The sequence below is a fragment of the Alligator mississippiensis genome, chromosome 4 (genome assembly GCF_030867095.1).
Source record: "Alligator mississippiensis isolate rAllMis1 chromosome 4, rAllMis1, whole genome shotgun sequence".
NCBI classification, from domain to species: Eukaryota; Metazoa; Chordata; order Crocodylia; family Alligatoridae; genus Alligator; species Alligator mississippiensis.
In genome coordinates, this window is record NC_081827.1 from 150,781,958 (window position 1) to 150,794,820 (window position 12,863).

The window sequence follows — 12,863 nt, forward strand, 5'->3', positions numbered from 1 at the left end:
CTCTACATGAGCAGAGAGGCTGCTCCAACACTGTAATTACAGTGCATCTGAGCAGATTTGATTAATCAAGTCTGCTGGAGTGTGGTAGTTATTGGGCTCCAGCAGCCTTCTGCATCTCGTATATCAGTGTCCCCATGCTTCAAAATGGTGGAAGGGGCACTATATCTGAACCTTGTTCAATGAGCTTTAGATAAAGCATTCCTGCTGCCATCTTGAAGGGCAGGGGCACTGATACGTGACATGCTCCGGGTGATTTAATTAGAACAGCTCTCAGAGCCAGTCTAATTGAAGTGCCCCCCCCAACACAAGCACATGTATAAATGTCTTAAGTGTCTAAATAATTGGATACATGGGAAAGGGCAGTCAGTGCACTGTGATAATGCAAGACTTGCCTCTGTCACAGAGCCTTATCTGAACAAGTAACAGCTGTTTCTCAGGGGCCAGAGCACTGTTTCCTGAGCACATCTCAGGCACCCATGCTAAGCAGAGCTTCAGAGCAAGGGAGTGAGGGGCAGTATCCCAGTGGCAGGGAAAGTCTGGTGAGGGCAAGAAAAACATCTAATGAGGTCAACAGCTCTGACACTGCTTACCCCAAGACTCTCCCCTGCAGTGGCACCTGCATGGACCTGTCCTCAGCAAACATGAGGACACTCTGCTAGGGGCAACCCCAGGGAAGAAACAGCCAACACAACACAGCATGTACTTGGACTGGGGAGAGACAAAGCCTACCGTATAAAGTAGCACTGTCCTGCCTCAGCTGTAAGAGCAGCTTCTCGCTCTCTACTGTCCTGGACTTCATTCAAAATCCGTTCAGAAGCTGCTGAAAAGCTTTGGGCAGGTGTCGATGGGGGTGTGAGCTCAGGGCCTGTGCAAGGCATTCCCACATTTCAGTATGCAGCATCTCATGTATTCATCATCCTGTGTTTCAAAATGGCAGTGGGGGTTTTAACTAGACTCATCAATTCAGTTTTAGTTAAAGCACTCCTGCTGCATTTTGGAAGTATGGGATGCTGAATACATGAGACACTGTGGCATTTTAATTTAGACTGGCTCCCAAGAGCTGTTCTAATTAAAATACCCCTCCTGCCCTCCACCTTGAAGTACATGTATAGGCACCCTATGCTTTGTTCCAGTTTCAGGAAAGAAAAACCCATCATTTATCCAGCCTGAAATAGCTCTTTCCCTATCCTTTTATTTCCCCCACATTTAGCTATGTTTTAATTAAGTTATTTGAGAAATTGGAGAGGAAATCTACATGTTCCCTCTTCAGTAAGATGCCATTCTCTGATCCCTCCTCCTAGCAGTGGTGTAACTAGAGCGGGGAAAGCAAAGCAGCCGCCCTGCTTGCCGACCTGTGGGGAGGGCCTCGAACAACAAAGAGCTTTTGCAGTGGTGGCACAAATCACATTGGTTGCAACCGGAAGACACTCACGTCCTTTTGTGTGGCAGGTGCCCTGAGTGCCTGGCATCATCATTATGCCTTTGCCTCCTGGCCCCTGCCTCAAACAAACAAATGAAAAATGCCTCCCTGGAAAGCTACTGGCCCACTCTAAGGCCAAGTCCAAGCTGTGGAGTGGAAAGATCCCAGCCGTGGGAGTGCTTGCTCTGAAAGTGTGCTGAGAACTGACACACGTTTTGGGTCCATGGGCCAAGGTATCTGTCTGTTGTTTAACAGTACACAGACTGAAATAAGAGCAGACAGAACTCTGTCAATGAGTTGGGTTTTTTCCCCCATCAGAACACCAGTTTTTTGTTTGTTTGTTTTTTTTTCGGAAAGAAATATTTTTCAAAGAAACCATTGGGTCTGGTTCCCTGTGAATTAATAACATTTATTCTTGTAGAGTATAGCTGTTCTAGGAGGAGAGACTGACTCCCCAGGCCAAAGATTAAAGCACTCTCTGGGAAAGGGAAGACCCTAGTCCAGCGCATGCAGAGCTGAGACTTAAGCTGGTGTCTCCACCCCAGTTGGAGGCTCTCTCCAGAGGCCAGTGGATGTTACTGGGGTTCTCAGATGCTTTTTCTACAAGAAATGTAAACAGCTCAGGTCTGGTGCTGATCAAGAATGAAAGGAAATCCTGAAACTTGTTTCACTTGTGTCACAACTGCTCTGGGTGCCTGCTCCTGCGAGGGGTGCAACGGGATGGAGGATGCTGCAGTCCAGCAACTAGTGCAGGCAAAATCTAGGGCAAAATCTTGGATCTGGCCAACAGCTGGACTCCATTTCCCAGCACCCCCTGCCTGCATGGCTGTTGCACATTTCCATCCAATTCCCAGAAGCAGCTGCGCTGTGATAGCGTGGGGCCAGAGTTCCCATAGAGACCGGCTCCAGCAGCATGGCAGAGTGTGGAGATGCTCCAGGACTGGGCTGGGATCTTGTAGTTGTGATTGCGTGGTCTGGAGCTGAGGCACAGCCGCAATCTGTAGCCTGCATGCTCCGGGCAGGGCCATGCAGGCAGCAGATCGTGGCTGTGTCCTGCATCCTTGCAGCGGTGACAGCCTGGTCCAGAGCCGGGGTGGAGCATGCAGGCTGCAGATTGTACCGCTGCCCTGGCTCCAGACCACGCTGCCACCCCTGCAAGATCCCAGCCTGGTCCTGGAGCAGGTCCCTGCCCCTCCACCTGCCCTGCCAGCACTGCTGGGGGTGGTCTCCATGGAAACCCTAGCCCTGTGCTATGACAGTGGGGATGCTGCTGGGGTCTCCATGGAAACCAGCCCCAGCCATGTAGGCAGGGGCTGCTGGGAAATGGAGTCAACTGCCAGCCAGATCCAGCCCATGGGCTTGGTTTTTCCTGCCCCCAACCTAGAGTGACCTTGAGGACTGAGCAACTAACTGTGCAAAGTGAGGCAAGCGCTCCTTTCCATCTTGTTCTGTCTTAGACTTTCACAGGGATTTGGTCTCCAAGCAGCAGGAAAAGTTGCTCAAGTAAGTATTCAATATCATGAGGAGGATCTAGGAGTTTGCCAGAAAATTACTAATTCTTCAGTTCAGGTCTACTTCACACTTCCCTGGCAGAGCCCTGAGGTTCCCCTGAGTACCCCACCATGAGGAGTAGGTGTAACTAACTCTGTATCGCTCCTGCACTTACCTGAGCAAATCACACCAGCATCCCTGTCCTGTGAGCACTGAGAGGCCCCCAGCCTGGTAACAGGGCAGTGCCACAGGTGGGGTTCAGTCCCATTACAGTGAAATGTGTCTTCCCAGACAGTGCCAGTTCCCTTTCCAAAATGCCCTCCTCGTGGAGCGGACACAGCGACTCCGCAGTCGAGCTGACGACAGAGAAGGTGGGCATCGGATAAATCCCAGCGCGAGTCGCAGAGGGTGCCCCAGGCACTGAGCACCTGGACCTCCACTCTCCCCGAGCACCGTGTGCTGCCATTCACCAGCCTGAACCCTGTGAACCCTGGGGAGAAGGGAGAGGGTGTTTCAGAGAGGGGTTGAATAGCCCATGTGCCAGGCTACATCAAGCATGTATAGAAGGGAAAGGGAGTTGATTCCTTCCTCCTTGTCTTGGATTGTTTTAGATTTGCCATGAGCTGATCCCAGTCATTATTCCCTTTGCAGTTAGGTTGTGGGCAAGAGCCCCATGTAGCACCCTGTGAAAGAAGGTGTATTTTTATAATACATCAGCAGCTGCACAGTACCTGCCCATGAGTCAGGACATAACCTGTGGTATTATGCAACCTAATGAGGGACAAGACCACAGTGAACAAGATGTGAACTATCACCGGTTACCTTTTATCATCAGGCAACTGTGTGCAAACAAGTGTTTTCTGTGAAGCTGCTGAAATGCAGTGTCCTGCCCCCCCCTCCCCTCCATTTTCCAGCAAGGCAGTTAGTTGATTTTATAGATTTTAGTGATACGTTCTCATCTAGAGCACACATTCATAGTATTTTAGACGTGATGTTTCACTTACTTGAGCATATGACACCAACATCATTTCCATGTGAACATGATTGATCTACATATGGCATTTTGGGGCAGTACACAAGGCTAGACTCATTCCCCCGACACTGGAGCTCTTCTGTCCAAACGGGCCCTTGTCCTTCTCCGAAGCGAGCTCCTCCTGGGGTGGATACAGCTGTTCCACACTGTAGCTGGTTGCAGAGGACACTGGCAGCCTTGAGATCAAAGTGGGAATCACAGATGCTTTCCCAGGTGTCTCCCTGTTTTATCTGCACACGTCCTGCACAGGTTTCAGGCCCTCCAGCCAGACGGGCTTGAAAATGACCTAGAACATCAACAAAGGTGCTAGTTTAGAGTTTTCACGGTGCTAGTTTAGACCTGGACACCCCTTCCTGAGAGGTCTTTTATGAAGAGCCCGTTGTCCAGGATGCTGATGTGGCAGAGCAGTGTCCCTGACAGCACTGGGCCCACACCGAGCAGGCAGGCCAGCCTGAGCCAAGTACTACAGCAGCCACACCTGCAGCAAACCACAGCTAATAAAATCTGACCCAAGGAAGGAGCGCCAGGTATATGGGTTGGCTGCTGGGCACACCAGCGATGCAAGTAGCACCAGCTGGGGCCCTGGGTCTGAAGGCCAGCCAGCAGTTTTGCTGGGGCAAGCCTCCCGGTTCCTAACTGCTTCCACCCTCTGCCTGGCACTCCTGCCCTGTGTTTTCATGATTGATCCCAACAACTCAGTTGTCCCCTTTTTGTGTAGCCACCCCGTCTAAGGGAGGCCAATGAGAGACTGGGTGGGCTGTGTCCACATGTTTTAATGGTGCACATATAGGTCTGGTGTGTAACCCTGATTTTCAGCTTATTTCTAGACTTCAGCTTTGGATTTCCCTGCGGTTCTGTTTCCTAGCTCCTGATTCTGGTTTAACTCTGCTGTTGGACTTTGCCAGGTTGGTATTTCATGCTTGATCCCTGGACCCTAGGCCTGGACTGTGTCATGGACTCTGTTTGGATCTTTCTCTAGCTTTCATATATGCTTCCCACTCTTTGATGCAGCTCTAGGCCCTATTTTCCCTTGGTGGCTGTGTAGGAGCGAGCACTGATGCGAGGGAAAATAATGGAGAGTGCCGCTTCTGGAGCTGTTACCGTACAAGGATAGCAGCTCCGAGAGAGGAGCGGAGCAGCAGGAGGCGAGGTCTGATGGAGAGGAAGGAGGAAGAGAGAGAAGAGAGGGGAATGCTGTGGATTGCTGCCCAGATTGGGATTTCTCTGTTGACCTCCGGATCCTGACCCTGGACTGTATCCTGGACTCTATGTCTGGATCTTTCTCTGGCTTTAGTACATGCTTCCCACTCTTTGACACAGCCATAGGCCCTGTTTGCCTTTGGTGGCCTAAGTAATGGATCAGACCAGCTATGTCCTGGTCCATTGCACCCATCCTCGTCCACAGTGAAGTGACTGGAGCAATTAGAAATAAAAAGGCCCTATGTAAAAAAGAAAGGGAATAGGTAGCAATCTATATAAATGAGATGTTCTGAGGAATAGAAAGCTGATCAAGGAGAAATGGGTGCAATCAAGGTTGGTCCCCCAGGGGCTGAGAGTACAGAGGGGTTTTGTATTGAACCCTGCCCCTTGTTTGAAGCTGCTGTGCTCTGGACTCATTACGAAAAAGAACAAGCAAGGAACTCTTAGGGCTAGTACTCCATCTGGCTCTCTTTTACTGATGCAGCCCGAATAACCAGGCATCCATTACAGCTGGCCACCTGGTTGTGGCCAGTGGCTTGAGTCCAGGATAGGGCTCAAATGCACATCTGTAGAGCTCTAACGAGCCCCTGGTCTGTCAGTGTGCTGCCCCCATGCTACACGCAGATGCTAAAATGTCAATAATAATGGTAAAGAGTTGCCAAAAGTGGTCCGTAATTAGATTTCTGCTCTAGTTTGATTGAAGCAAGGTAATGCTCTTATCGTATGAGGGGAATAAACAACTCTGGTTGACCAGCAACACAGCAGAATGTTAAACAGCATCTACAAAGGATAACAGATCTTGGAGATCCTCTGTCCAAGTGTCCGAAGTGAAGTAGCTCCTGAGATCTCTGGGCTTGCAATCCCCAAAATATTCCAGAAGGTGGGAAGAACCATTGCTGTGCTAGGCCGTGTGTAGAGGAAAAGAGTGGCGTGTGCGCTTTTAAGCGAACTTTTAAGCGAGCTAAATGCTTTCACACCACTTTAATGGTGTTGGTGTTTCCATGCCGCAGCAGTGTATTGCACATTCATTTCAGCTGCTGTAGGAAATTCAGCGGTGTAAGTGTCTTAAATGACTGGGGGAGTTCCTAGTTTGCTGCTGCTACAGCCACAGAGCGAAGCACTGGGCTCTGTGCTGCTCCACGGCTATGCAGGAAGCCCTGCAGATGGCCTGGCCTCAGCCTTGAAAAGCAGGCTCCACACAAGAAAAGTGGCGAGCCTGATTTTTTTCTTTTTCCCCTCTGGAGCCTGCCTGCCTGAGCTGCATGGGGGCCTGGTGCTTCCCTTCGCAGCTGCGGTGCCCTGCTGGGACTGCCCGAGCCAGATGCCTGTGCTGCCTGCAGGGGCCACTGCTGCCATGGAGGGAAGCACCAGCCCTGTCTCAACAGCCAAGGGACCCCTCCGCCCGTTGGCAGCTCAGCCTCCCCTCCCTGCCAGAGAGGCAGGTAAGTGTTGGGATGTGTGCATGACACAGGTTTAATCAGTGCTAAATTGAAGAGGTGTTTTTTTTTTTTAAACCCACAGCTTCAATTTACAGCCCCCATTTCATCGTGCCCCCTAGGGTTTACTGATCTGAGGAATGACAGGGTGGTAACCTGGGAAAAAACATCTGAGCAAAATCATGCAAAAAAAAAAAAAAAAAAAAAAAGGATAAGCTTTAGTACACAAGTAATTTAAAGTTAGGGGGAAATTATTTAATGTGTTTTTATTGAAAAGAGGTCTTCCCAAAGAAAAAGAAAGAGATGAATTATCTGATAAGGGCTTATTTAGTTAGGTTGATGAGAGCAATGGCATAGACACAACAGTGTTCATGTTTCTGTGGGCATATCTACACTAAATGTTTACTATTCACCTAATCAGCTCCACAGTGAAACAGCACCATCTGCACGTGCCATGCTATTAGGACAGAGGAAACTATTTAACTCTGCCATAGGAAAGTTCTTTTAAAAAGAAATACTTTCCTAAAGACAGAGTTATTTTAGCTGCTTCAGTGCACATGTAGATGCTGAAGATGCTGCTGATCATGGTGGTCAGAGCAGCTTTTGTGAAATGGTGGCCAGGCTGTCTGGGGCACGAGGCTGACCAGGCTGTCCGGGGCACGAGGGAGTTTCAGTGCCGGGGCTACCTTCCAGCTAGCACCAAACTGAAGCACCCTTGTGTCCCAGTCAGCCCCTGCCCATGCCAACATCCAGGGTGCATACCCTGACTTGTATTCCTCTGCCCATCTAAGGAAAAGTCTATCAGCTTAGAAAGAAGGAATATGAATCATGCCTGCAGCCCAGTTACTTGTTGGGTTTTCCTTGCTGTAGGGTGGCTGGGTAATGGGGAGTCCTGGCTTAAAGATAATGCTGTAGGTCTAGCTGGTCCTGGGGGTATGTAAATCTCACCCTGGTGAAGTTGACCCCCATCCTGCACTCCATACAGTAAAGATGACCTGTTCTTCAGGCAGGCCTTCCTCCTGGGAGGCAGGACAGAGCAGGGACAACATATCCACCAGCAATGTGGTGCTGATAATGTTGTGCAGCTTCAAATTGGACCTAGGCTCCCATGGTCCCTGAGCTGGGTCATCATCTCCCTCCAGCTTCTAGGAAAAAGCAGCCATCTTCCCATTTCTGGGCCCTGGTCATAAGCTATTTGAAAGTCCAAGTGAGAGAAGGAAAGTGCCTAGCAAAGCTGCCTCTGGCCAAATGCATTGGCCTTACAGGAATATTTAAGGATATTGTGATCTGTAAAGATCTGTACTTTGTTCCATTTTGCTTCAGTGCCTTGCCACTGATTCACAAATCTGCTCTGACCACCAGGATTTTGTGCTCCAGGATCTAAGAATTTGTTTTTCCAAGCTGAATTTATAGGAAAGGCAGTGCAGGGACACAGAATCAGTTCAGGGCCTGCTGTTGGGAGAGAACTGCATCTATTGCCAGGTTGGACGCATCCATTTCTACTATTAACAGCAAGGTAGCATGGTCTGGGTGGGCTAAAACAGGGGCAGAGGTAAAGGCCTAGTTCAGATATTCAAAGGCTCATTGGGCTTCTGCAGACAAGTAGAACTGGAGGTTGGGCTTATCACCTCAGCAAAATTGATTATAGGCCCCTGATAAAAGTTGGCAAATCCCAGCAACCTTTGCAGCCCCTTCATATGCTGGAGGGAGTTTCCATTTTTGCATAGTCTGTACTTTGGGGGCCGTCCATTTTGAACCTTTCAGGAATAAAAAAAAAAAAAACAATGTATTCAATGGTAGTTTGAACATTTTCCTAATTTTGTAAATATGCCATGCTGACACAACCTTTCCAGCAGTATTCAGATATTCAGGGGGAGGTTGTCAGGGTCTTTAGAGAAGACTTGGATGTCACCCAGCATGGCAATTAGAAACTGGTCTAGGAGGTCTCAGGGTGCATCCCTATTGAAGTGCTGGAAGACAGCAGTGTTGTGGGTAAGCCTGAAGGGCATAATTAGTATTCAAAGTGCCTGAATTGCACCAGGAAAGCAGTCCTCCATCCATACCACTCCTAAGCATAGTAGGTTATATCTCTCCAGAGGTTTAAGTTGATGAATATACAGGCCAGTTTGAGTTGGGCAGGCAGAACTCAAATGAGGGGCATGCAATACTGGCTAAAGAAAAGTCAGCTTGTTGAGGGACCAGTAGTCTACTGAGAGGCAGAGTATCCCAACTTCCTTTCTGACAGACAGGACAAAGCTCCAGCAGGTGAGGGGGCCTCTATATTAACCTCAGAGCCAATTTTCCTACCAATACCCACAGAGGAAGGAATATTAATACAACATCACCAGCTTAATATGTCCTATTGGGGTTTTTGTTCCTGCCTGCAGGTCCACTGGGTAATCCTCATCCCAGTGCAGGGGAAGGACTTATGTATTCTTCTACTCAAGCACATCAGCAAACCCCTGATGCTTTGGAGGCAGGTTGGATTCAGCTTCTGGAGGTGACACCACCTGAGGGGCTGTAATATTTAGCAAATCTTCTAGGATTGTGGGCTGGCCTGCAACCCTAGGTTTCAAGCCATGGTGCTAACAATAGGTGGAATTCAGGCACAGGATCTGCTGGCTTTTCACCTGACCAGGAAACCCTCCAAAACACAAGGGGTAATGTGGGTAACAGATTGCCCCAAAACATATTGCCTGTTCGTGCCCAAAAATGTATAGTTCCAGACTCACGGTCTCCCTAATCCTTGGGCCCAGATGTCAGAGCTGAGCGATTTATCAATTCAATCCTCTTAGGCTTGAGCCACATTTTTAGTAGGATTCACAGGGTCTGAGCCACATGCTCATCCACAAAACTGTATGATGCTCCTTACTTGGGCACTGGTAATAAACTGTCTGTCCCACGATCAGGAGGTGGGTACACTGCATAAACTGAGAAATCAGTGGGCTGCATAAGCTGAAGGCTTTGTGGGGTGCATATGAGTTACCTCCCTGGGAGTAGGGTGGGGCTTCTGAAGGGGACAAAAAGGGAGAGGAAGAGAGAGGAGGTAAATTCTGGGCAGGGCTGAGAGGAAGAGTCCCAGCCCAGAAGAGAGACAAGGTACAGATCAGGGAGAGATTAAACTCTAGAGCCTCAGGAATGGAAGTGGTGGGGCTGGAACAAGTCCTTCTAGGAAAAGCGTGATCTGCTGGTCTAAAATGCACAAAAATCCCTTTGCAGGAACAGTTTGTACATTCAGTTACACTGGAAAAGCCTTCAAAATCCTGCCCTGGCCTTGCAAAGGGACTCCATGCACCTCTGAGTGCTGGGAGTTACTGTGACTCTGGGCTCCTGAGGCAGCCCCACCATGCCAGTCATGCTACCAGAGTCAAGGAGGGTGAAAGGTGATATTGTGGCCCCTTTCTGTGGCACATTCTTCATTAATGAGTGGTTGGATGGGAAGTGATCACCTAGGGAGCTCTGACCCCAGCACCCTGGGATTTCTTCCCAACGGTGGTGATGAGAAGCTAGCAGAGAGGCACAGACTGAGCCATCAAGAGCAAGTGCTGCCATTTGTCAGCAACACACAAAGAGGGTCTTGCCTGTGTGGGCAGCTGCAGAGGCTTGTGCTTTACATACAGAGGTGTATTAATGCCTTATTTATTCTCCAAGTCACCTGAGCAAATACAGACATTTTTGTTGCACAAGCTTTGATAGAGTGGGGCTCTGCACAAGCATTCCCATCCCAGAGGCTGAGTGCAGAGGGAAATACCTATGATTTCCCGGACATTGTTCTGAAGGAGTCTTTTTGCATAGGGAGGCTTCCAGGTAGTCTGAGCTGTATACAAGGGCTGTGCACCATGAGGGAGCTTCCTGCCACATGGAGCACAGCCCAGGTATACATCTTAGCCTGCCTGGGACCCTTCCTGCTTCAGAGCATACATCTCAGCTTACCTGGAAACCACCCCACCTCCAGACCACATATAAAGTCACCTGATCCTTAGCTGCAAAACTGAGCTTCCATGCAGTTTGGATCTGAGGAATTCTTTACCTGATCCCAAACACTATGCATCCAGTCATGCGTATACAGCATGGCAAGATGCACAATTTCGGGGCCATGGGCATAAAATCCCAGTCACGTCATAGTCACATGACATTATTTCAACAAGGAGAAATGCCAAGAGCTGCAGCTAGGGAGAAAAAATGTCCAGCATACCTATTGCCTAGGAAATGACCTGCTTGGTGGCACGGAAGCAGAAAAGGATCTTGGAGTCCTAGTGGACTGCGAGATGAACGTGAGTCGGCAATGTGACGAAGCCATCAGAAAAGCCAACGGCACTTTATCGTGCATCAGCAGATGCATGACAAATAGGTCCAAGGAGGTGATACTTCCCCTCTATAGGGCGCTGGTCAGACCGCAGTTGGAGTACTGCGTGCAATTCTGGGCACCGCACTTCAAGAGAGATGTGGATAACCTGGAGAGGGTCCAGAGAAGGGCCACTCGTATGGTTAAGGGCTTGCAGGCCAAACCCTATGAGGAGAGACTAGAGAACCTGGACCTTTTCAGCCTCCGCAAGAGAAGGTTGAGAGGCGACCTTGTGGCTGCCTATAAGTTCATCACAGGGGCACAGAAGAGAATTGGTGAGGTTTTATTCACCAAGGTGCCCCTGGGGGTTACAAGAAATACAGGCCATAAGCTAGCAGAGAGCAGATTTAGATTGGACATTAGGAACAACTTCTTCACAGTTCGAGTGGCCAAGGTCTGGAACGGGCTCCCAAGGGAGGTGGTGCTCTCCCCTACCCTGGGGGTCTTCAAGAGGAAGTTAGATAGGCATCTAGCTGGGGTCATCTAAACCCAGCACTCTTTCTTGCCTATGCAGGGGGTCGGACTCGATGATCTATTAAAGTCCCTTCTGACCCTAACATCATAGAATTAATATTTGCAGCTTGCTGAGGACCCAGCCCTTTCCTGTCAAAGATTTGAGGCAAGGATGAGTTTGCCTATTTCTTACCTGAACAGATGACACCAGCATCATCATAATGACCACAGTAATTCAAACTCCAGAATCAAAAGCCAGAGCTAGAAATAGGATAAGCCGAATGTTAACTGGGATCATAATCCTGCCAGAGGTCGTAGTAGGATCAGAGTTTGGAGTTGGAGCCAAGCATTAAAACCAGAGACTCACAAAGGAAAAGTACAGAGAGAAAGGAACAAAAACTTTTGACTATACCCAGACAAAAGGACTGTGAGCTGGGCCTGACTTTTAAGGGAAGGAGCAGGTGAGGCCTGTTGTCTGTGGCTTCAGGGGGCGGACTGCCCTGAGTGCTTCACTCAGCCCAGCTGGGACCAGGGTGCTGCTCTAGGCTTGTTGCAGCAGATACCTGTTCAGGGACGAACTGAGCTGCCCCCCTGATTGAATCTGACTAGATCTGGGACTGCACTGGCCTCATTACAAGAAACAAGGGAAATCCTTCCAATGATATCACCCCAAGTCAAGTCAAAGGTCTACCTGAACCCTGTGGCTCTGTGGAGCTTGTGTTGCTACTTTCTGTAGCCAACAGCATGTTAGGGTAGCTTGTTATGTTTAATGCTTTGAAGTTGCACCTGTTTACAGTCTTGTTTAGATAAAGCCTTATTTAAACATTGCTTACTTTTTTCTTTATTAACTTCTTATTTTTTTATTAGCTGGCTCTGAGTTGCTTGTGTAGAGCTCATAGGTGCTCATTGAATTATATCTTTTCTTTGTTATCACTGTGAGAAGCTCTTTTAACATCACACAGCTATGGCATTGTTATCAGCTCCAATTAACTGAATTTGGCACTAAGCAGCTGAATCAGAGGGCTGAAAGGATTGGATATATTAAGTAAATGTGGTGAGGGACACCAATGGACAATGCCCAAAGTATGATACTGGTAAAAGGCAAAATTAAGAGGTGGGCTTGTGATGGGTCTGTTAGACAAAGGAATATGCTGATAAGATAAAAGATACACGGTATGCTGACTGCAGAAAGACCAATCTAAAAGCAGAGTCAAGGAGTGAAGTTGAAGAAAGTCATAAAAAGCGGGGAGCAAGAAAGTTAGACATCATCATATATCCAGACTTCACCACTTGTCTGGACTGTCCCAGCCGATGACATGCCTTTTGCTTCTAGGAACTGAGTGGCTGTCTTTTCTGTTGAGCAAAGTAATATCTGGGAATGGGTGAGATTATTGTACTGAATATTTGTCCCTCTCTGAATATGGAAACTGCTAAGATAATACTTGTTGTATTAATACAGGTAGACTTTGATTTTAAGACACAGCT

At 48.6% G+C, this 12,863-nt stretch overlaps 1 protein-coding gene across 1 annotated transcript in view; it reads right to left on the bottom strand.

The window, feature by feature from the left end:
• LOC132250263 (scavenger receptor cysteine-rich type 1 protein M130-like) overlaps positions 1-12,863 on the bottom strand; it is a 51,532-nt gene that overhangs the window by 25,537 nt on the left and 13,132 nt on the right. The window contains exons 3-4 of the mRNA XM_059726793.1: positions 3,916-4,230; positions 3,087-3,401 (exon numbers count right to left, since the gene is read on the bottom strand). Of these exons, the coding sequence (XP_059582776.1) occupies positions 3,087-3,401; positions 3,916-4,230 (630 nt within the window). The remainder of the gene's footprint in view (positions 1-3,086; positions 3,402-3,915; positions 4,231-12,863) is intronic.